The 23,454-nt window shown below is 43.9% G+C and overlaps 1 protein-coding gene and 1 non-coding gene across 7 annotated transcripts in view; one reads left to right on the top strand and one right to left on the bottom strand.

Moving 5' to 3' along the window:
• Positions 1-23,454, bottom strand: part of LOC117144167 (vitellogenin-1) — a 42,508-nt gene that overhangs the window by 2,063 nt on the left and 16,991 nt on the right. For 4 of the 6 annotated variants that reach the window (XR_004459631.1, XM_033309204.1, XM_033309203.1 and 1 more), the window contains exons 3-4: positions 4,257-4,360; positions 83-1,386 (exon numbers count right to left, since the gene is read on the bottom strand). Coding sequence is in view for 5 of the 6 variants with exons in the window: in XM_033309204.1 (XP_033165095.1) it covers positions 83-1,386; positions 4,257-4,360 (1,408 nt within the window). In the remaining variant the exon portion in view is untranslated. Of the gene's footprint in view, positions 1-82; positions 1,403-4,256; positions 4,361-23,454 lie in introns of those variants that run through there. The other 2 variants (XM_033309205.1, XM_033309207.1) reach the window with 2 other exon arrangements.
• On the top strand, positions 6,577-6,650 carry Trnat-agu. Its single transcript has one exon. It is a non-coding gene; the product is annotated as a tRNA-Thr (tRNA).

Raw genomic sequence — 23,454 nt, 5'->3', positions numbered from 1 at the left:
CTCTACGCAAATATCGTTTTTTTTTTTTTTTTGTGAGAAACAGATGAAGGGTTAGCTTAGAATTTGCTCATGGGAAACTCACAAATCGTAGTAGAGCGAATCGTCGCCGCCTGCTCCGCTGCGTCCTTGGGCCTCGGAACTTGCGTCCTCGTAGCTGGCATCTTCCAGGGATCCCACGTCGCCCTCGGCCTCCTCCTCGCCCTGCTCCGCCGGATCGGATTGCTCTTGATCCTGTTCGTTGTCCTGATCCTGCTCCTCGCCGCTGCTCATGCGCACGTTGCGCTCCACCCTGTCGCTGGTTTCGCTAAGGGAAAATGCGGGCAGGGGTGAGCTGCTCTCCCAGTGGCTACTTGGGGGCGTGGCCAGGCTGGTGGCCATGGTGGTGGTTGTACTTGCATCCAATTTCCGGTGCTTCCTCTTGCCACCGGAAATGGATTTGGCCTGATGTTGCAGCGGCTGTTGTTGCTGTTGCTGCAACTGATGCTGCTGCTGCTTTTTTCCCCCATTTTGGCGCTGTTTACCCGCCTTGTTCGGCTTCTTCTTGCCACCGTGCTGGGTGTTTCCTTTGGGTCGCTGTTGCACCGCTTTGGCTGCCTCTGTAGGATTCTTTCTGGCCCCATTCTTCTTGCCACAATTGGGTGGCGCCCGCTTCTCGGCGGCCGCCTTCTCCCGCAGCTCCTTGCACCTCTTCGCCTTGGGCCCCAATTTTCGCAGTGCTCCCGCTCCGGCGCCACCGCGCTTCTGGCAATTGTGAGTGTCCTCCTGCTCGTGCGGCTTGCACTTGGGCTTCTTCTTCTTGTTGGCCTTGCTACCACTCGGTCTACTACTATTACTGCTACTGTTACTGCTACTGCTATTGCTACTACTATTACTGCTACCGCTAAGGCTACTGCTAATATGGCCGCTCTCGCTTTGACTACTGTTACTAATACTACTCAGGCTGCTGATCGCAGACACAGGAACGTAACTGCTACTGCTATTGCTACTACTTTTGCTACTGCTACTACTGCTGCTGCTGCTGCTGCCACTTGTGTTGCTGCTGCAATGTGGCGGCCCCTTGAATCTGGCCACATCGATCAGCTCGATCAGCGGCTTGCCCGTATCACAGAGTTGCCGCACGCCGTGCTTGACGCGATTGGCACCAAAATTCTTGGCGATCAGCTGCTCGACCCGCTCCTGCGGCACCGTCTCCGTGATGGCGTTCGTGTAGGTGCTCAGCTTGCCCAGCGATCGGCTGGCCGGGATCTGGGTGCGCCGGGGCTGTCCACTGCCATTCAGGGCCAGGTAGAAGACCCGCCTCGCCTGAGAGTGGTACGTGGAGGAGTATGTGTTGTAGTTCTGAAGACCCATGTTCTCGTTGAAGACGCAGTCGTCGGTGAAGTCTTTCTGCAACAACCAAGGGCTATGATTAAATGACTTGGCTAAGCAAAAGGCAGCGGGAATAGAATGATATAAAATATCTTATAGTTAAACTTAAGTGCTCCAATTCTAAATGAGTGGCTCCGAGATGAAATAAGTAATATAATGAATACAATAAGAAAGTAAAATCCGTACTATAAGGTACCACCAGTAGCCATGTTCAGTTGTATGTAATGTATGCAAGCTAGAACCTTTTAGGCCACTTTAAAGGGTTCTCTGGCCAACTAACTTCTTCAGAACCCTAACCCAATAATAAAACTTCTTTGAATTTTCTGTTCAGGGGCGGCGTCTGTTTCTTTTGTCTATCAGCACCGAAATCAGATGGATAAATGCGCTCATTATCACAGGATGTGCTCCTATCGGTGTTGACCATCGATAGGAGGCCCCCGACCTCGAGCAGAGTACTAACCATAAACATTTCTACTTTATGAACACCTCATGACAGGCGAACAAAAGGACCAAACAGCCAGTTGAAAGCACCAGCCGGCTGAGAATGAGAAATTGTGGGCTGCGTTGAGACGAAAAATGTAAATCAAGATCGGTGAAAGGATTTTCATTAGCCCTTCCTCAGTGGCCTTTGGGCCTTTGGGCTGCGCCGACTGGCAGACATCCTCAGATCAAATTCAATTAACAAACACTGAATTAATTCGCTTGTCAGGCAATTAAAATTGTTTCGTAAATAAATCGCCAGCCAGGCAATTCCCTGCCTGATTGTTTACGCGGTAAAATGTCGCCGCTTAAATTTAGAAATTAATCAGGCGAAAGGCAAACTGCAATGAGCCATCAAATGGGTGAGGGCCAGGCCAGGCCAGACCAGGCCAGGAGTACAGTATGTTGACGCCATTCGGGGTCGAGTCAAGACGCGACTAGTTTTTTGACATATGTGACAACAATGTGGATCCCCACGCTGAAAACTCTTTTATGATGTGTATTTCCAGGCATTTCCCTTTATTTTTAGACCTCGACGGCTGGCAAGTGAAAATTGGCAGACAACGAAGGGAAATGAAGTTGTACTTGGATAAGGAAAACCATCGGGCAGGGAAGGAGGGGAACTGGACGAGATACCCAGAGCCATTAGCTCTGCACGGCCTCTCTATCGGAGCTTATCGAGTGGCGCCAGGCGAGCGTAGAAAGGGTCAACCTGTTGGCCAGATTACACTGGGACACCTACAAACGGAACCACTTAGGGCACACAATTGGAATCCCATCCGAAACCTGCGTGACGCGTTCCGCCCGCCACTTATCGCCCCTGAACAGGACAATAACGATGATAATGATGCAACATATTCATTTTCGGCCCCGGGTCGGCATTAATTGACCAAACCAAACCCAAGTTTGTGAACTCTGCGGGCGGTCCCATTCCTCGCCGGAGTACAAATTATGCAAATTAATAAGCAAAACCGTAATGTGAACATTTATGGCTACGACATTTTAATTGGACGAGAAGCTGACTCACGAGGTTTGCTTTCCGTCTGGGGTTTGGGTTTGACTTTATGAATTTATGAATTGGCAAGCGATTTGGGCATTTTCCCCTGCTCAATTAGCCGCAGCCCAAAATCACCTGCCTCGTTTGTCACGAGACACAAAGCATTTACAAAACATTTTGGTCAAATGTCGGAAAATCAGTCAGTCACATGCCTAATATTCAGTGACTAAGAATAGCAGCGACGAAAAGCACTAAAAACCCCACTAAATCAGGGCCCATAAATGCAGCCATTTTTGAGATCTTAGAACTCTGGCTGTGAGCACCGGACGCCTTGGTCGCCAAAATAAACAAGACGGCCCAATATAACCGCCCACTTGACCAACTTACAGCTATGCTGGCTATGCTCTAAGGCATGCGGCGCCTTCAAAGGGCCGCCTACAAAGTGGCCGCTGGTGAAGCGCATCAATCAGCAAGTATCCGTGTATCGGCGAGATACAGATACAAAAGCGCGTACAAGAAGACACGCCTCGGCTGACAGAATTGGCACACTCGCGGCTATTTTGGACGCAGAAAGGTCAAAGTGCCTGCGACGGCGGAAAGAAATGAAATAAATAAAATTACAAAAAAAAAAAACTCAAATCTAATGTCCACCGACGAACCAATGAAACGGTCACATGGCGCCAGCCCGAAAAAAAGGCATCCGATGATCGTGGACTTCGAAACGCAGCGGGATAAAAGTGTAGCCTGAATTTCAAGGGGAAGGAGCAGGACATCCCAACCGACATCAGTTGCCACTTGACATCCTCACCGCGCATAAGGACACATTCCGGGGCAAAATGGAAAGGGACTCGGCAAAAGGACTCGCTTTGTGGCTGCTGATCGTGTTGCATTGTTTTTGTTCACATTTAATTTTTTATTTATTGCCCGAGCCCTTCGGTTGCTCTTTCATTTATTTGAGTCACCCTTCGGGGTTTTCGGTTTACCTCAATCTTTTAACAGGCCTTTGTTTGTTTTTGTTTTCGTCAGAGGGGTGCCAAGAATGGTCTATATAGGATTTCTATATGTTTATCTAAGTAATACCAAATGTAGTTATCCTAGAACGGCAAATTGCTATACGAAATCAATTTCGCGGTTCAAAGATTTCTGAAAATGGGAATGTGACTCTAATATATGTTTGCTATACGGATGAGCATTATATATCTTATGCCTTTCAAAAGTACTAGAAAATATGTTCATGTAACCAATTTTAACTAGAAACTAGATCGAAGATCTTAAAGATGGCTATTAAAATTCTAACCCACAAACCAAAAGGCAACTAATTAGGTTGGTAAAATGAATCTCTAAAGATAATAACTATTTACTTGGTTTTTATAATAAATAAATAAATATATAATATTTCCAGCTTACTTACCGAGCCGTAGGGAACACCGCACGCGTCCATGCAGAGATACAGGCAAGTGGCCACACTCTGCAGTTTGATGCGTCCCACATCCACCGTGGATCGCTGGAGAATCGCTGCAAGTGAAACGGAGAAAGCACATTAATTAATTATCAATCAAAGGTGGCAGACGGGGAGACCTGATTGCGGGCTGACCCAAAATCTGGTCTCAGGTGTCAGGATGTCAAAGCGGCGAGAACCAAAAAGGTCCGTTCAAAAGGTGGTTAATTACACATCCGACACTTGGTAAGCCGTCTCCGCCCAGAAGATTGAGTTAATCCCCCCTTAAGCCAAGAGTTAAAAAAAAATAAAATAAATAAAAATAATACAGTGTAAGGAAACCCAGCTGGAAAGCCACTAAATCATAGATTCCATTGCCAGGCAAATTTGTCAACTGTACCAAATCGAAGATGCCTCGAGTGCGATTATGGCGTATATTATTTATGGCTAGTACCACAGCGGGTTAATTGAAATTGCCGCCTTGCACTTGAGAAACTGAACATAAAAGACGCACTGCAGCCACACCAAATTCAAGTTCAGCATCGTTTAAGGTCAAACCACTTGTGTGGTCCACCGTCGAGATTCCGGAGTCCGGAGGAGAATATCGCCTGCCTCTTTGTCAGTTGGCAGTTGGCTGGCCAAAGTGTGTCAGCACTTTGAGGCAACGAGGCACTCGTTCAATGAACTTTATGCACTTTGTGCATAATAAACATCAATTTATAAATACGCAGCTTGTTACGGGAGCAATGGGAAATTGAAATCTTAGCCAGCTGCCGCGCCAGCCAAATGGTTGCTCCTAATAAAAATTATTATTAGAGATTATGGCGGAGTGCGCTGGGTAAAGAAAATCGAAGGGAGTCACTGAGTGGCCACTTGAAAAGAGGATATATTGACTATCAAACGATCAAGCACGATGATATGACTTAACTACACTTATTATTGATGTGCGCACCCTTAAATGAGCTGAAATAGGATCCTTGACATAAAAATTGGCATATGGGAATGTACCGGCAGCATTTGCCGTGGTGATTTAATGTCCCGCCAAATACTTGATGAATTATCTCATCTCCCTGAAACTATGAAACTATGCCAGGGCATAAACAATACACGCCCAAAAAACGCATAAAATATTGCCGTCAATAGGTGGACAATTTATGGCCCACATGCTTATCCCGTATATGCAACTTTTATTGCAACTGCAACTTCGATTGCAACTTCGACTGTAAACAGCCCAGCTATTTAAAAGGCATGCGTTTTTATTTACAGGGCATCAATCGCCCATCCCCCTTCAAATACGGAAATTGTAAAGTTTCAGCGAAAAGGAAAAACGCATAAATAGTGTAACCCAAACGAAAAAAACAAAAAACCACGAGAGTCTATAATGCCATTGCTTTTCCCGATTCCGTTCCCGTTTATCTGATGGATTTACAATTTCCCTCCCACAGCAATTTCCCACCAGCACTCGGAAAAACATATAGTTTAACATGGGTAATTTTCCTACTTTTACTTTTCATTACCTATGTAATTAGGAAACTGTAATAATTACATTGAAGATATCTCGGATATCGTACGATTGACATAATTTATAAAGAAAAATATATGTATGATATATTGCAAAGTCGAATACTTTGAAACTGGATCTTTCATATTATAAATAAACGGAACTAGCTTATTTTTTTCAGTACATTTGTAATTGTTCAATTTTTTTGGAGGACTGTGTACTTTTCGCCTTTCAACTCTTTTGAGAGTCCTAAAATATATTGTATGAACTAAACAAATGACATGCTAAGCGCGTCAGTTCATTTGTTAAAATCAAAGAGCTCGCAGTGGGCGGGGTTTGGGCGGGTGAGAGAGAGAGAGGGAGAAAGAGTGAGTGGGGGGAGGTTGGGGAGCCAGTGACAACCTTTCACTTCGATGCCATGTGGTGTTGCATTTCACTTGCGTCGTGTTTGTCGTGTGTGACTTTTTTTTCTCCGAGGCTCATTTAAAAAACGATTTGTTTTGCTCGAGTTAACAAAAGTAATTTTTCTTCTTTTTATCTTTTCGTATATATGCGTATGTGTGGTTGAGCATGTGTGCGTTTGGACAGCGACATCTCTTAGCGTATTAAATTGTTTAAAAGAATAATTTATTTTTTTTGTTCTTGTGGGAAAGTTTTCTCTGCTGCGTATGTCTATCTCTTTCGCGCAATGCGCTAATTTTAGCTACGAGAATGGCTTCAGGCGCTGAGAGCGCAAGAGGGATGGACGCTCTCTCACCTTGTTACTGAACTCTGGCCACACACGAGACATGTGGCGCCGTGGCTTAGTTGGTTAAAGCGCCTGTCTAGTAAACAGGAGATCGTGAGTTCGAATCTCGCCGGGGCCTATGCTTCTGGAAGCATTTACTTTTTTTTCTTATTTATATTTTTTTGCTCTGCTAAATGAAATTCTTTTGGTTCAGAAAAGGTGCCATAATTATTGTGTGAAAATCTTTGTATTTATTACAAATTTATATTGTTCAATTTAGATGTGTTTACGACTAAAATATAATCCGATGGTAGGAATCATTCGCCGTTTCCCATCAAATCCATCCTTTCTCTAGCAATATTCATAGAAATCTATTCAATTTGCTCAGCTCATTATTATGTGTGTTATTGCAGGCGGAACAATAACAATACGAAACGGCTTGAGGTGTGAATTAAGTGCATATGGATAATCAAATGATCTTTTATTGATCAATCAGCGGGCGTGTGGAAGTTCAATCAGGCGTTGAGTGCAGTTCATTGAACCAAAAATGGGAGACCCAAAGTTCGAACTCCAAAAGTTAATGTATCCAAATTCCTGGCACGCTTCTGAGCTGCTTTAAATTACCCACATATTAAGCACGTAGTCGAGTGTCGAGTGTGGGGATTGTGGGGAGAGGTCCCCAAAAACCACAATAATAAAATCGACTCCAATGGCTGTCACGCCCGGACGATAATTAAAATGTCAAAAAATATGCCTGTCAAATCGGAGTTTTTGAAGGTGCTCGATTGAGTTATGTTGGGATTGGATGTTCTCCTTGCCATCGATGGATCGATGGATCGCTGGGACTCTTTGGTAACCGTTAATGGGACAGGCGCTCAGTTTATGCAAATGAGGCCTTAATTTTCCACCAGACGACAGCAATGGTAATGTCAAAATTTATGTGCAGGCCCTCAATAAAACTTGAGGTTAACAAAAGGAATGGTATATAGTCGGATATTTAAATAAATCCATGCATATATGTATGGATTGGCATTTTATTAAATCTTTAATTATGCTTACAAAAAAGTGTGACATTTTGGCGTGACATTTTATGAAAATTTATGATCACTTTTGTGGTTATTTAACATAATGTGGTATGCCAGCCATGAATGGTCGTAAAAAATATCTCTGGGAATATCTAACCGAGGCATTATTCGCTTTGTTTGGACCTCACCCCCGATTTGAAGTCCACTACTGTGCCACGCCGTCTTTTGTAGTTTTTTTGGGGGCTTATTTAATTTATGATCGTCGGCAGCGTATTTTGACAATTTGATTTGAATCGGAGGCGAGCATATCAATCAATGGAGGCCTTTCTGCATTCAGATGTCCCCAGTTCCAGATGACAATGAAGAGTTAACAGTCGCCGTCTATTAAAGCCCAATTAGTGGCACTTAATTGACTTGTCGTTTGGCCGGGCAATAAATCTTTCTCATAAGGCTGCTGTGTCGCCTGCCGCCTGCACTTTCTGCCTAGATAAACGGCGATAAATCAAACCGTGGGCGGTACGATAAGCCGATCTATTTAGCAGGTGATTGCTTTTCTCGATGGGAAAAGCTAGGCAGCAGGCCATCCAGCTACTTATGTATATGCGAGAGCAGGGCCGTTTCTCACCCTAAATCCTAAATCAGTGGTATTTCATGCTCGACTGGAGAAATTGCAATCCATATCTATTCCGGTATTCGCATCTCAAATTAGCACCCATCCGCACAAAAAATCGCTTGAGTGGCAAATTCAATTCACAGTTGGCTAAACCTCGCACCCTCTCGCCTCTTTGTGTCGCTTTCTTGGGCAATCGAAATGCATTTTTTGCGCTTCGGGAGGAAAAGGATATCCTGCAACCGTAAACCTTATTGGCCAATATCCGATAAAACCAAATGCGCAAAAGAATAAATTACAATCGCGTTGACAGCAGGGAGAAATGCTCACTCCAGGGGTTGTTTACCCAAAAAACGCCCACTAAAATCCATTTTGCTGCACATAGCAATTGTAGTTGGGAATCGTTGCAATATCTGCGGAATGGCAAATCATAATGGGAAATATGCAATATCTCCAGGAAGAGATCTATTCAAACTGATGGGATTTGTCACGACCACTTTGGTTTGGAATTTCTCTTCGGGGCATCGTCATTGCACACGTGTGGGGATTCTGGCTTTCTCCCTGGGGCAAATTAGATTTATCAACGCTACCGTTTTCGGTCTGGAGGAGGAGGCTTCATATCAATAGGCTACCCATCTGGGCCCAATTCATTAATGAAAAATGAATGCGGCTATTGAGAATGCCTTCATTTGATTAAAATAGACTAATAATGTGTAAAGTATGGGCAGTTCCACATCGAAATGCATTGTCTAATCGAGTGGCCTGGCCCACCAAAGGAGAGCCCTAAAACTAAAGCCGATTAGGTAAAAGTTTCCCAGTGAAAGTTTACGACATTTGAATAACACCGAAATGTGCGTTCTTACAAATTAATACAAGCTGGGAAAAAACAAACGAAAAATTATGTTAAAATTGTAAGCGGAAAAAAAGTTGTAAAATCTAAAAACAAACATATGTAAAATATGTCGGAAAAAATAACTTGAGCAAGATGTTAAAAACCGTAAAATGTTTTTCATGGGCCGAAAAAACAAGCTCGACCACGCCCCCACCCCGCCCCAAAGTGCGTGACCAGTGACAGGCCAATTTCGGAGGCGCCCGCAGAGATCCCCGTTCTCCGGTCCGAGTTTCCATTCCAGGTTGTGTTTTTCCGCATTTTCTGAGGTGGATACAACATGCGCGGCTTTTTCTTGTCCACTAAACAACCAGTTGGAGTGGAAATGAAATATGTAGATGAGTCTTTAATTAATTTGAGACACGACAAGACAAGTGGCGTCGTCTGTGGCTGCGTCTGCGACAGCGCTGTCTGCCCCAACCGCCGCCTCCGGCCGCTCCACCTGCTGCTCCGCTCTCCGCCGATCCCCGCTAGAACCTCGCCTTTCGGACCAGGAATCTAGTCTAGCTGCGAGTTGGAGGAGGTACCTGCTCTTTGGCAGGTGTTGAGTCATTTGGTTGACTGGCCATTAGAGTCCCCATTGATCACCATTGATCATTGATCGAGTGGCACGAGGCGGTCGAGACTATGGCATTGATAGCCCTGCATGATGATCGCTGGATGATTTTGACTGGTCTATTAACTAATCTTTCCTGCAATTATCGTATCATTTTCAGATCGAGTTGTAAAGTTTGCATTTTGGAAGCACTAGTTTCGTATATTATAATATATAATCAAAAGAGCATCTCCTGGCCTCCGTTTCATGGTCACACACTGGGATCCAGCAGAGAACCGAACGTGAAACTATCTGCTCTGCCTTAGATCTCTGACCTCTGTGCCAAATATTTGCATTTGGCATTAAGTCGGTCATAAATTTTAGACCCGAGCAGCAGTCGTCTACTAAAGCCCGTTTCGCTCCAATGCGATTCTGTGTCAGTTGGCGAAAAGGGAGTGGGAGTCGGCGGTTGTCAACATTGTCGCCGTGGCCGAGAGATAAGCGTTATGACATTATCAGGCCGAGGGTGCAGACCCAAAGCCCAACCGAATGGGCGTGTACCAACCGCCCACCATATGATTCGCCCTCATCCGTTGGCAAATGACAAGCGAGTTGCATTGTGGCATCCATACGTACTTTCCTATCGCTGGAGGCATAAGTGGTTGGAGTTTACGACCCTTTTGCATACAGAATCAATCATTCGAATTCCCAGAATGATCCTAAGCCATTTTGGCTATCTGCTTGCGGTGCCACAACGGCCTATCACGAATCAATTAGTTGAGTCGAGATGGGGAAAAGCATAAATTTTGTAAGATACGCTTGGCCGTGCTGATTTATGCAATCCAACAAATGGAAACTCTTAATTATTCGACAGACACGCGGAGCGAGGAAAATCAAACTTAAACTGTTATAAGTCGCATATATATTATTTAGCTGGCGTTGCCTGTCAAAGCCGTGGTTGTCAAATTGTTAACCGTTGTTAGTTGTTGCTTGTCGGACGTTGGGGCCAAGTTGCCCGGCCTGTCAGCCGGTGTTCCACTCTTCCAGTGTCTGGTTAGACGGCATTTTTTTGCAGGCCACAGCCACAAAAACAGAAGTCCATAAAACATTTTTAGCATGTGCAGACTGGCGGCTTTTAAAATTATTCACTCCGCGACCGAGGCGACAGATGCGGGCTGATGATCTGGTCGTGTCAATGGTTTGAGGTTTTCCCATTTTATGGTTCCATGGATGATGGTCCATCGAGCACTGAGAGCTTGAAGGAGCAAATTATTCGGGCGCACGGATAAATAGTTGCTTAGATATGATGATTAAGTATTGAGATTATTATTATAGAAATATTGAAATAATATTTGAATAATAATATTTTGCTCTTTTCTAATAAAAAGACCACAAAAAACATATATTTTTTCTATTATTTATTTTTTTATAAGTAATTTCCCTTTCCTGAAACATCATCACACAACAATGTATCTACTATTAGGTCCCCGGGCAAAGAAGTCTCTAACCCAGCCGTGACCAGATAAATTAAGCCGCAGTCAAAGTTCAAAGTGTTTTCCCCCATCGACGACATTTGACATGGCAAACGATTCGTTAGTTCCCGCCTCGCTGACACACATATTATCATTGTGCAGTTCCCCAAAATATACATATATACATTTGTAGTCGGCCAATTCGGAAATCTCGAAACTGGAGCGTAGCGAATGCGGCAAAGTCCCGCAGCCAAACTGTCGCCTGTCAACTTGGGAGGATTGGAAATCGGGAGTGGAAATGGGACTGAAAATGGGCCTGGGAGCTGGTTTTTGTGTATTTTTAGCTGTCACCAGCCCTCGGAGACATTTGACATGAGAAATAACATTTCAATTAGTTGATCCAATGCTCGATTTAAGGCAAATTGCCACTAAGGAGAGGAGATCCAAAAGAAAAAAGTCCCAAAAGGGAGCGAATGGGAATGCGGATGGTTAACAGCACAGCGAATAGCTAATGCCTCCTCAAATGTTGAATCCCAGATACATTTGCATCTGATCCAGATAGCACGTGCTAATGTATGGGTATTTGTGCGATATCGCACAGTGCAAAGTCGTATCTATCAGACACACCATGCAACACACATCCCATGTAAATGCATTTGCAGCTGTGTTTGTGCGGGGGGCGTAAATAGTACAGAGCGTGCTTAGTTGCGTTCGCAATTAATTCACAGTAAACAGCAAATGTTGCAAATAAATTAGCAGCGACAAAAAGTGTCTGCAAGTGAAAACAACGACAAAATCGAGTCTGAGCCGCATAAAATGCAATCGAAGCCGCATGCGACACAGGCACTTTGCTTATCGCCAGCTAACATCGAATGGGTTTCGACTCGATTCGATTTTTCAATACCCATTAGTTGGAAAGAGCGGGCCAAACCTTTATATATGATTGCTATTCAAAACTATTATTAGAGATATCCAAATTCGTTACTCATTTCAAACTTGAATGAATGATATTCCAAACGATAAATGATTTGAATATCTATTTATCTAAATCAGAATTGTAAGACATTTTGATATTTTTCCATTTCAAAAGTGTTTTATTGCCAATTAGAGAGTATGGCCATTTCGGTGAGTCACAGCCGGACTAGGAACCCCATTGGAAAACGTCATAATTATCGGGGATAGCTGAGTGGGCCGCCAGTGAACAAGTGAGCAGATACAGATACAAATGCAGGGCGCACAGAAACAGATACAGATACAGATACAGATACACTTAATACTACGTTTGTTTGCCTGGCACAATGCAAAATATATTGACTTAGGTCAGTGGCTCATTGAACGCAAATGCAAATTGTTTTTGCTGCCGCTGCCGCTCGGTAATTCGCACTTCACACCCAGATATGCATGTGTCTAAATGCTTAAATGTGTAATGTGTGTACGTGTATCTGTGTATCTGCAAGATACAAGACTGCAAGTAGCTGGCAAAATGTGATAAACAAACCTGACGCCAGACGCCTTGTGAGCAGTTAAATTTAAAGGCAAACAACAGAAAATATTACCTCATCGGGATGGCATAAGTTATAGACCAGACCAATATATCAGCCGATCAAGGTTGGAATTCACATGAACTCCTTCCCAATATTGAGTTACGGCCCAACATAACGTAGCAGAACATAACTTCACATAGCCCGTATGCCACTATCAAGTTACTCGGAAAATCGAAACGAAACTGGAAAACTCAAAATTATTGACCAGTCCGCAGTTAAGTTTTATTGGTCGTGTCAATCTTCATGAGAAATGCTTGAAGAATATTCTGGGAATTTAAGTTCTCTGCCAAGTGATGTCCATTTAAATGCTCATTAATTAGATAATCATAAAGATATTATTCACTAAGGAATCTTGCTCAATGGCAGTGGAAAACAAGCAATAAAAATTCCAAAATATAATAGAGCCATAAGAAATCTGTCAGTGCCTGACAACAAGACCATAAAAGCGCACACAGCCAATAAAGAAGTATATAAATATTTTCTAGCCTTCAGAAGACTCTCCCCAGAGAGAGTGAAAGTGACGCTCCAGTTCGAAAACAGAAATCAGCATAAAAACTGTTAACTAAATTGTTATTCAACAAAAACGCACAGCCATTATAAACAACAGACTACAAGCACAAATTTAGATAGGAAACTTAGAAAGATATCTTAAGATAGCATGTTTCGCTTTATTGTCGCCGCCGTGCATCATTCAATACGATCCAATCCAATCCGATCCGATTCGATTCGGAAAGCTGGGAAATTTTAGCTTTCAGCGCTGCCATCTGCCTATGCCCGAAAATTTTTACGATGTGCTAGACTATTAAAGATATTTAGATACTTCTGGAGCTCTATTTTTGGCTCTGCCTTTGACTCAATTTGCTCCAAAGTGTGTTTGCATTAATTCGACCTCAAAATGCGCCATGAAATTGGATTACACTTGGGTGTAGTGTGTGCCTAAACGGTTGGCTGCTCGGATGAATAAATATTGGAGGCTGTGCCATGCCATGCCATGCCATGTTCCTCCACATGATCGAATGGATCGCCAATGGATCCAGTTAACGCGTCCATTATGCGCCAAATTGCATTGTCATCGGACCACCTGCATTGTGCATTTCCAGAGCACGCGACTGCCATCGACATCCATTGGTTGACAGGCAGTCTTTTGTGGAAAACATGAAACACTTAAACACATTTGTCATACACCCTCGGTACGAAACACTTGTGGATTCAGATAGCCACGACTTCGGTTGGAGGAACTCCAGTCAAGTGAACAACTGGCTTTTAACAACTTCTCCACCTCGATCATCGATCGCTTATCGACTGACAATGTAATTGTGATTTATGCAAATTGCCACGCTCGACACCTTTTGGCGATTTTATGCATTGGCATTAAATCTGACCACCACCTCCCAATTCTCCGGCCTCGATGGACTTTCTTCTTTCTCCGCGAAGATTTGCTTATTATGCTTGGTCGTCTGGCAACTGTTTATTGACTTGGTCTGCGAAACAAAATAATTGGCTGCAGCCAAAGTTGGGAGCCAAGGAACCCACACGAACTCTCCCAGCTTGTTTTGATTTCTATTAATATTTTCGTTGGAAAATGATTGTTGCACCCCATAAAAAATTGCATAGTGCAGCACGGACAGGCATTAATCAGTTAGAATAACTAGGAGCAACAAGAAAAGAAAAGAAAAATTATCAAAAACTAAATTCAAGAAGTTCTGTTTGCATATTGCCTGCACTGTTGTTGCTGCCAAATATGTGCAGATGGGGTATATTTGTGTGTGGGGAGGCCGGAACATGCGTCAATAACCCCATTCCGATTCCCAATCGATCGATCCGATTCAGCTAATCCTTTGGCCGCAGCTATATCGCGAATGATGAAGATGCTTTTCCTGTATTTTTATGAGCTCTCCGGCTAAGTGGGCAATAAAAGCGGTTAGGGGAACCAAAAGTGGTATCTGGTATCTGGTACCCGGTGTCTGATAGTGGGCCAGAAACACTCTTTGCTTATCTTTTGGCCAGGCAACCACTTTCCTGGCCAACTGTGGCAAGTCCAATTGGCAATTGGCAATAGGTGTTGGTGCTAGTTTATGCGTGCTCTGATTTCATGATGTGTGAATCGGCTCGTTAAACGTTTGGCCAGATGCAGTGAGAAATTTGCCAGTTGCCAGTTTGCTGTGAATATGCCGCATGCAATGCAGAAGGTTCACTAATGAGTGCCAACTAAATGTGTTTACTAATAACTTAAGTTTATTTAACGGAAGCAAAGAGAGACTAGACTAGAGACTTAGTTACAATCTTTAGTTGGTCAAATATGAGATGATTTCCTTAGCCATATTCTGTATATAAATATCATAACTCTTCTTATTTCTGCATAACTCAAAGTCATGATCCATTGCATTCCTTTCGCTCGGTCAAATTTCCCAACATCTTTTACATCTGCTCCACTGATGCAACATTGTTGCCTAATGGAGAGCACCTGAAATTCTCAGTTTGAATTCATGTCTGTGCCATATTTTCGCTGGATTTTTGTAGGCCATGTTCCAGTCAATTGTTTTTTGTTCACTCGAGTTCTTCGATGTTTGTTTGCTCTGTATATACATGCAAGCCAGAAACAAATAGCATTGCATAAATCAAAGATTTAACTCGCTGAAGTGCGTGAATAATGAGCAAGAATCAGGGTGCGAAAAAAGGAGTAGATTAGGAGTGGAAAACCACTTAATAATCCGCCAAGTGCTTGTGTGTGGCTACTGTGCGACATTCTGTCTGATTTCCCACTCGAGTGCATTTTTATGGTCGCTCATTAATTTTATGGCTTTTCATTTGTCGGATGTGGAGGCGGAACTGCGCGATAAGGAGGATCCCACACATGGGAGCGGGACAGTATGCACTTGTTGGAAAGACCCGCTGGCCGTAGATGGATGGACGCACTTGCTCCAATGACCGCATTGGCCCCTATATCATGCACCGATCGCATAACTCGTCGGGGCGGGATTTCGGATTGCACGCAGGATTGTCAATGCGGTTTGATTGCGAAACCGTTTGCCAAAACACGTCCCACAATCAGCTAATTGGACGGACTTACTCGACTCCCCAGTGTCGCTTTCATTAGCATGCAAATGCAGATCGCGGCGATATCTGAATCCGAATCTGCTCCGCTTCTGTTCCTTAATGGTCGCTACGTGTTTCGGTGCCTGCTCTTTTGTAATTAATGTGATCCGCCGACTGACCTTAACTGTGTGTTGTCAGCCTGATTAAAGAGTGTTGAAAAACAAGTTGTTACTGCCCCCACCGAGCGAATGAAACGGAAAACGAGGACCCACGGCCTGGACTTGTGGACACTCGTGGATCCTGAAAACGAAACTGGCTGTCGGGGCATTCTGTCATTTTAATGGTGATTCTGGGATTGGCCTTTTGGCTTTCGATTTTGAGTCTAATTAAGGCGAACATGTGCCAAGATCAATGTCGGCGGCGCCACGGTGGCGTGCGTATCTGAAAGATACTTACGCGTTTACTACATAGCGGATAAAACCAATATGCCAGCTACCGAAAATTAATTTATGCCATTCTCAGACGACTTGTTTGCCATAATTGCACTTCGCCAGCTGACAAATTGCAGTCGCGTAATGGCATTTTCGACCGGCATTGTTAGTGCGATTTTAAATCCGATCCGCGAATTATGCGCATTTTGCATGCCATTTATGAGAGGCATGCGAAGTCTGTATGGCATTGAACTCTCAAGGGATGTCTTCATCGGGCTCCTCGCCCGCCGATTGCTGTCAAGTTTAAAGCCACCGAATGAAGTTTGCTTGCCGGAGGATATATGCAACACACAATGTCGTTCAGAATGACACACCCACTACACCCATTAGGCACACAAAAAAAAATATTTGCAAACTGAATTAATCAATGCTTTCGAAAAGGAGCTTGATAATTTTTAATAAACTTTAAAAAGTCGGAAAAAATAAAAAAAATTAAATTAAAATGATTGCTTAAATAGGTAGATTTTTTCCCAGTGCACGTTCTCCCATGCAAATAAGACGTACATTGAGTGTGGGCCTCAGGCTCAAACTGAAGTCGTGAGGAAGTCATAGACCGAGTTGATGAGTTGGTACTGCCTCCCAAAAGTAATGTCACCGATTTGCATGCAAATTGCACGCGGAAGTTGCGCTAACAAGGCCGTTAAGGCCATTAAACTTGGCCCAGGCTGAGTCAGTCAGAATCCCTTCCAGTCAGATGAAGTCAAAGGGCCAGGGAGTCAAAGTGCAAATATGTGGCCACCCGACGCCTCCACATTACTCAAGCTCACGCCTCTGAATACAATTCAATCCAAAGGTCCGCCCGGGGTCGCATGCAACTAATGAAGTTGAAGCACATCCCCCGGGTTTTCAGATCCGAAGTCTTGCTAAATTTAGCCCGAATGGCTGGGTCCTCCGGCCAGGCTTGCCACCTACGATAAATCAAAGTTAATCAGATCTAGTTTCGATTGGGTTTTTACGGCTCGCTGCGCTCCGCTGCCATTCGGCTCCATTCGATGCCATTTAAATTAGCTGCCGGGTAATTTATCGCATTGTTGGCTCTTTGCAGGTCTCGTTTAGCGCCAGGATGCCGCTAGGTCCGATTGGCCGGCCCAGACACAAAGGCCCTTGGGCCCCCGTCTTCAGCCCGTGCTCTCCATTCTTCAGTCTACATTCTTCGACTCCTGGCTCTTGGGTTTGAGACTGGTCCGAGTCGTTTGCGCCCGACTGAAACTGAATGGGCTACCAATGCTAGTCGATAATTACGCATATTTTGTTGCCTGTTTTGACGTTGCTTTTTATTTTTATTCAATTTTATGCAGTCCGACTGGAAAGAGTATGTAAAGCTTGGCTGACTGAAGCAGCGGATTGCCTATCAGCATATAAATTTCCACTTTTATGAGGAGTTAAATATTTACAAGGCTCATAATCGGGCCAAGAGCTACAAACTAGTAGACGTCTGAGTCCTGTTTTCATAAAATACGACTGACAAAATGGACCAATTAGAAGAATTAATTCTCAATAAGTGGAGCCCTGACTTGAGACTTCGAAATACCGGAGTTGTAAAAGTTATAAAGGTAAAATAAATTTAAATAAAATTCAATGGATTAGGTGCTTACATAAAATCGTACTATGAACTTCCTTATTTTTCCGGCCATTTATTCGTTTTATACCCCTTTTTAACACTAAATTGGGCATTAAAGCTATTGGTTCTCCATCTAATAAGCCTATTTATAGTATTCTTGTTATTATTGACCTCTATCATTGATAGTTTACACAAGTGGGCCTAGGAAAATAATCCACAAGGGCATGAAAACTTCGGCGCCCCAATAAAAGTGCGCCGGCGAAGTTTTAATATTATTTTCCTACACTCCATTTAGCATGTCGAGCATTGTCTTGGCGTGAGGATTGGCCATCGTTGTGTTTTTAGTAGCTGTTAAATGGCACGGACGCAGTCGGTGGTCAAATCCATTTTTTTCCTGGGCAGCGCGATCTAGTGCTCGGCTTGTTTTTAACACCCATCCAGAGTCGGGATTCGAAGTTCTGGATCGGATCTCTGGGTAGGAAACCCAAATGGGTTTCAATTTACACACTTGTCGCCAGGCTCTTCGCTTCGCTTTGCTTTGCTTTGCTGTGCCCACATTGGAGCAGATTGGAGTGCCTGGGCTTGGGAGTCTTGTCATCGCCTGGAATAAGGCGCTTATTTATTTGCAATGGCTTATAAGAATCTTAAGGCATCGGAACGGATCGCCTGGTATCGCGTTGCAGAGACGTATCGCAATTATAAATCAGTTTAAGGCTTCCCGGTGCCCTGGACCCCCGTGACATTAAGCAATGAAACCTTTTGAGCTCTGTTTGGCTTTGTCTTTGTCAAGTGGGCTGTCTGTCCAGTGCGTCAATCCTGTCCAGACCACCTTCCACTGGAGCATCCACGCACCGTGTGGCACCTTTGTTTGCATCATTCTGACGATGTAGCGATCGCCGCTGATTGCCAAACACGAACAAATGAATGATTGCCCCAGAGCCCAGTTCATACGGATCCATCACGGATTTCTCTCACGGCTGGCTCTACGTCGTCTATGTTTGCTAATAACTCAACAGCTAATCAGCGAGGAGCTGCTCGCAGCATGTAGCCCGCAATTAAGCGAGCAGAAATGTATCTTTATATCTTTAGATCTTCGAATCTTTGGTATCTTAGCATCTGCATCAACAAACAGGCCTCAGCAGCACATGCCGAGCTGCATTAGACAAATCAATTATGCTGACTTTATTTGGGAGGGGCATCGATATGTTTGACTATCTAATGGAAATGCAGATAAGCTGATCAGAAGTACTGTGTGTGTGGGAAAGCATTAACCAGAAGAATTCAGATTCCAAATTCAGAATGCAGAAAGAGGCTTAGGGTTCCGACTTCTTGAAACTAAGTCTCTTCGCCTGACCTGCTAAAATAAATTCGCGGCAAATTCCATCAAAAGTTGTCAGCTGACTGATCGCTATCGCTAAAGTTTTGGGCCAATAGCCGATAAGGCAGTCATATTTTATTTATAACGTGTATGGCTAAAGGAGCCGCCCTCTTAACGCACCGACTATTAACACAAGTTTCCGCTTTGGGCCCTCTATTAATCAACATAATTGATGACAATTGGCATGGTGCTTTCTGGTGCGTTGTGTCGTAACAAAACGCTTATCGGCCATTGCTGAATCTAACACTATTAGTCAATGGATCGCCCCAGCTGCCTATCATCAATTTATCTGCAAAATACCCCCAGCACTTCGGATTCGTACTCGCAGATAGAAAGAACTGCATTCTTGTCTAACTGATTTATGAATTTGACCGCCGAACCATTTGCGATGCAAGTTGAAAACGCTCAGTTAATGACCCTGCCTACTCTCTATTTATGCATTTTCCACTGTCTTTCCATTGATTTTCCCCAACGTAGATCAATGGCCTTTCAGTAAGTTAGTAGGCAAGCGATCGGCACAGAAATTGAAATCAATTCAAGGCACACGCTCCTAACACACAAAAGCCAGTTGAACTTTGGCGGTTGAATGGCTTGATTGCTCAACCGATTGACGGGGTGACTGAGTGACCTAGTGCAGTTCGCGGAACCGAGAAACTCCCAAGATCAATATCCATTCAATTGAAATCGATCAGGAAAATCGCAAGTGGGTGACGCAAGGAAAAAACGCTGGAAAAACGCAAAAAGTAGTAAATCATGAGATATAAAAAACAACAAAACTTTTAAGCAAGAATTAAATAGTAACTAGTAACATCCTATATATTTTTAACTATATTTTTATTACAACTATCAGTTACTTAATCCCCATAAAGGTAACCAATTTACGCTAATGTTCGCATAACATATCTGTAAAATTTCCATGAATAATTTTTCCATCATTTGCATGCCATTTCCATTCTAACAGCAACAACTTTCAATGATCCAAATACTTAGCACAATTTTCTTGGAAAAAATCGCGCGCACTTTTAAAGCCACTAGCTTAGTGGCTACTCGCATTTCGCTTTGTTTTTTCAGCTATTTAGTCAAGCGATTAGTGTCAATTTGTGCAGAGCATAACTTTAAGTACACATATGGTTATGGCCACTGTGGGTTGCTTTCTCGCGCCGGATTGTGTGTCGGCGTGTTTATTCAATTAGCATACATTTTTTACTTTTTTCGCTATTTGGCAACCCGAAGAGGGGTTACAAACAAAAAAAAAATGAAGTAGCTTGTCGGAGTAGGAGGATCCGCCGGCGGAGAAGACAGCGATGACATGGACATAATTGCAGGCTATTTATCATGGCCAGTTGAACTGGAGACAACTCACTGAGCAAACTACGCAATCGCAGAGCTGGGATTAACACACCTAGGCCACGTAGCAGATGCCATTGGATCGGGAACACCTGCCCCGCTGGGCCAAGTTCAAGTCGCATCCTCAAGTGCATCCTCACACCCATACCCATACCTATACTCTACCCATCCCCATTTAAATGCAGACAAAGTAATTGCCGAGCACTGGCTGATTAAAATGGATTTATAAATTATGCAGCGGCGCGATTAAAATCGCCTCAACGGTCTCGTCGGCGGCGCTTCCAAAAGATATTTCCTCTACCAGTGCCTTTGGGGCCATATATATATACATACATATGTATGTGTATGTATGTATATCCCCTTGTTCCTTACGTGCCCGCAGTTTGGCTAATAGAAAGATTTATCACCCCGTCGGCGACTTGCAGGCCAGGCTCGATTTCCAGCTCAGCGATAAAAACCGCCTTCAATTCGCGACCGCGTTACGATTTCAATTTTCATTTCACTTGCAAGGCGGCGCGTCAATTCCTCTGCCCTAGGGCATTATTTATGTACCGCACTGTACTGCGGCTTGTGGACTCTATCTTCGCTTTTCCTTTTAATTTATGGCATTTAAATTGCAATTTCTTGTCGCCGATTGGCGAGAAAGAGTGCTGAAATGGATGGCACTCGCGGCTGCCTTCGATTTTCACACCTTGAAAAAATGTAACGCTTTTTTGGGTTCTTTCTATTAGCATCTTGAAACTGGCCTGGAATCGATTTGGCTTGGATGATGCTGGGCCAGCCCACATGTGATCGCCACCGATTTCCCTGATTTGTGGTCAACGCGAAATCACTTTTCATGGGAAACAAATTTTGTTGAATGGCCGGAGTAACGGGTATGCTGAGAATCCCCGCTGATTTCATAGATTATGTGGAGCACATGGCTCTGCCAGGTGCGAAAACTTAAACGTTTCTCGTGTTTATTTTGTTAGGAATTCCAACAATTGGCATTGAATTGGATATGGATTAGCTCTAGTGATTTATGAAGGAATACATCAAGTATTTATATATTTTTTTTAAGTTTTTAAATATCAGAATATAGAGGAATTGACTTTAATTAAAAGCTACAGTTGGGGGATGCTATCAATTTATATTCCCCATTAACCCGACAAGTTGTTAATTACATGTTACTAATGTTACATTTTACAAACACACTTGCTGTGTGATGTGCATTAAAAAGCCATTAAAATGACGCAAAATGCCCAAGCGAATAGCAAATAAATGCGCATACGTCAGGCGGCAGACAAGGTAAACTATTTGACAATCACGCCCTGAACTCTGGACTCTTAAATGAAAGAAAGTAAATCCCAGTGAATTAATGCATTTAACGTTGGCTATCAATTAAGCGAGAGCGACCGCCCGCCCAGCTATTGATCACGGGCCAATCCGAGGGCATTTATCTTCATTAGACCGCCGAGATGCAAATCAATCTGCCAAATGCCGGCGAAGATTTGAGTTTGGAGGCTGGACCGGCGGTATACGAACGTATGTAAATATCGACGGATCGCTGATGTAATGCCGCAGATAGGCAGACCCAGTGAGTTTTCCTTTTGGCCAACTGTGTGGCAATGGTGTGGAAAGCCTGCCTGCCGGCGGCCTGATAGGCAAATCAACAGGTTGAACGGGGCGCCACTCACTGGACAAACTGGTAGTGGGGCATCTCACCTCGCTCAATCTCAATCTCAATCAAAGCAAAATTGTATCTAACATGGATTGAGAGCGGGCGGCGGGGGGGAAATCCGATTCGGAGGTGAGTTGAATCGAATTGAATTGGATCTAATCAAGGTCCCGTTAGGCCAAAATCCCCAAGATCAGTATCTAATCGGTAGCCGACCAGAGAATTTTCATGCAATTAAAAGGCAGCCCCATGACGGATGCTCCACCTTTCGGCACCTGGATCCCCTCCCGAGATCAGGGCAAACAAAATGCAGTTGTCGATTATCGGATCAACTGCCTCAATCGACACCCACGGCGCTCGAACTCAAATAGAGCTAATACACTAATACTTTAATTGATCATGCCGTAAGTACATCGAATTCGGTGTTGCAACATAGCAGCTGCCACCCACGGTTACAACGGCAGCTATCTGCGGATACCAAGATACATTTCTGTAAAGATGAAAGTGTTTAGAACTGATTATGGATGAATTTTTTTTGGATGCGGGCTGGCGCTGTGACTCGTGCTAGTGTCAAGCAGCGACGTTTCCCGGTGGTTCCCCTTCCCAATGATTAAGTGCAGCGGATTCCCCCCGGATTTGGAGAGCAGCAGTGCAGCCACTTAACAGCGTAATCCGCCGTTTGGATATTACATTTTCAGACAGCACTCGTATGTAATATTCTAGAAATGGGAACATTTCCATAAATCTTGTCAACCCAATGATCATTTGGAAATCCGAATACCTATGGTGTTACCATTATATGGAATGGAATTTATGATGATGGTGAAATATTGAAACGTTGAATTAATTTGCTCAATTGGTTTCCCTCAGTGTAGATAACTAATTCACCGCTGCAACACATTTATGGCCAGATTGACCGATCACCAAAGTCGTCGCATTCCCAGGCGGGCAAACATAAGATACATTACCATCCGTATCCAATCGGGTGGAAGTGGGTGCGCTGCTAATTTGGCACTCGGCAACAATTCGAGTCCGCGAGTCCAGCGGCGACATTTCCCATAGATCACCGCTGTCTGTGGACCTCACCCCGAGAGATCTCTTGGTCTTGGAGGTCTCGAGATCGCGTGGGAGTGGAAGTGAGGTGGCGGTAGTCGGGCGGACTGTCACGGACTGTCAGAGACGTTGCAAAGGTAATTAGCATGGCACCCCACAATACGAACCCCGGTGACATTTGTCAACAATCTGTCAAAATAAAATGCAACAAAGGCCGCGGCGACGGTCATAAATTTAATGCACTGCCTATTGGCCGGGTTTGAGCAATTTTTATGGCCGATATGCGATATCACCACTCGGTTAGTGGAATGGTCAATTAGACGGGCACGATTCCAGTGGGCGAGA

The sequence above is a fragment of the Drosophila mauritiana genome, chromosome 3R (assembly GCF_004382145.1).
Source record: "Drosophila mauritiana strain mau12 chromosome 3R, ASM438214v1, whole genome shotgun sequence".
Lineage (NCBI taxonomy): Eukaryota > Metazoa > Arthropoda > Insecta > Diptera > Drosophilidae > Drosophila > Drosophila mauritiana.
Note: the sequence above shows the minus strand (reverse complement) of the source record. Positions and strands in the feature narration are given on the sequence as shown.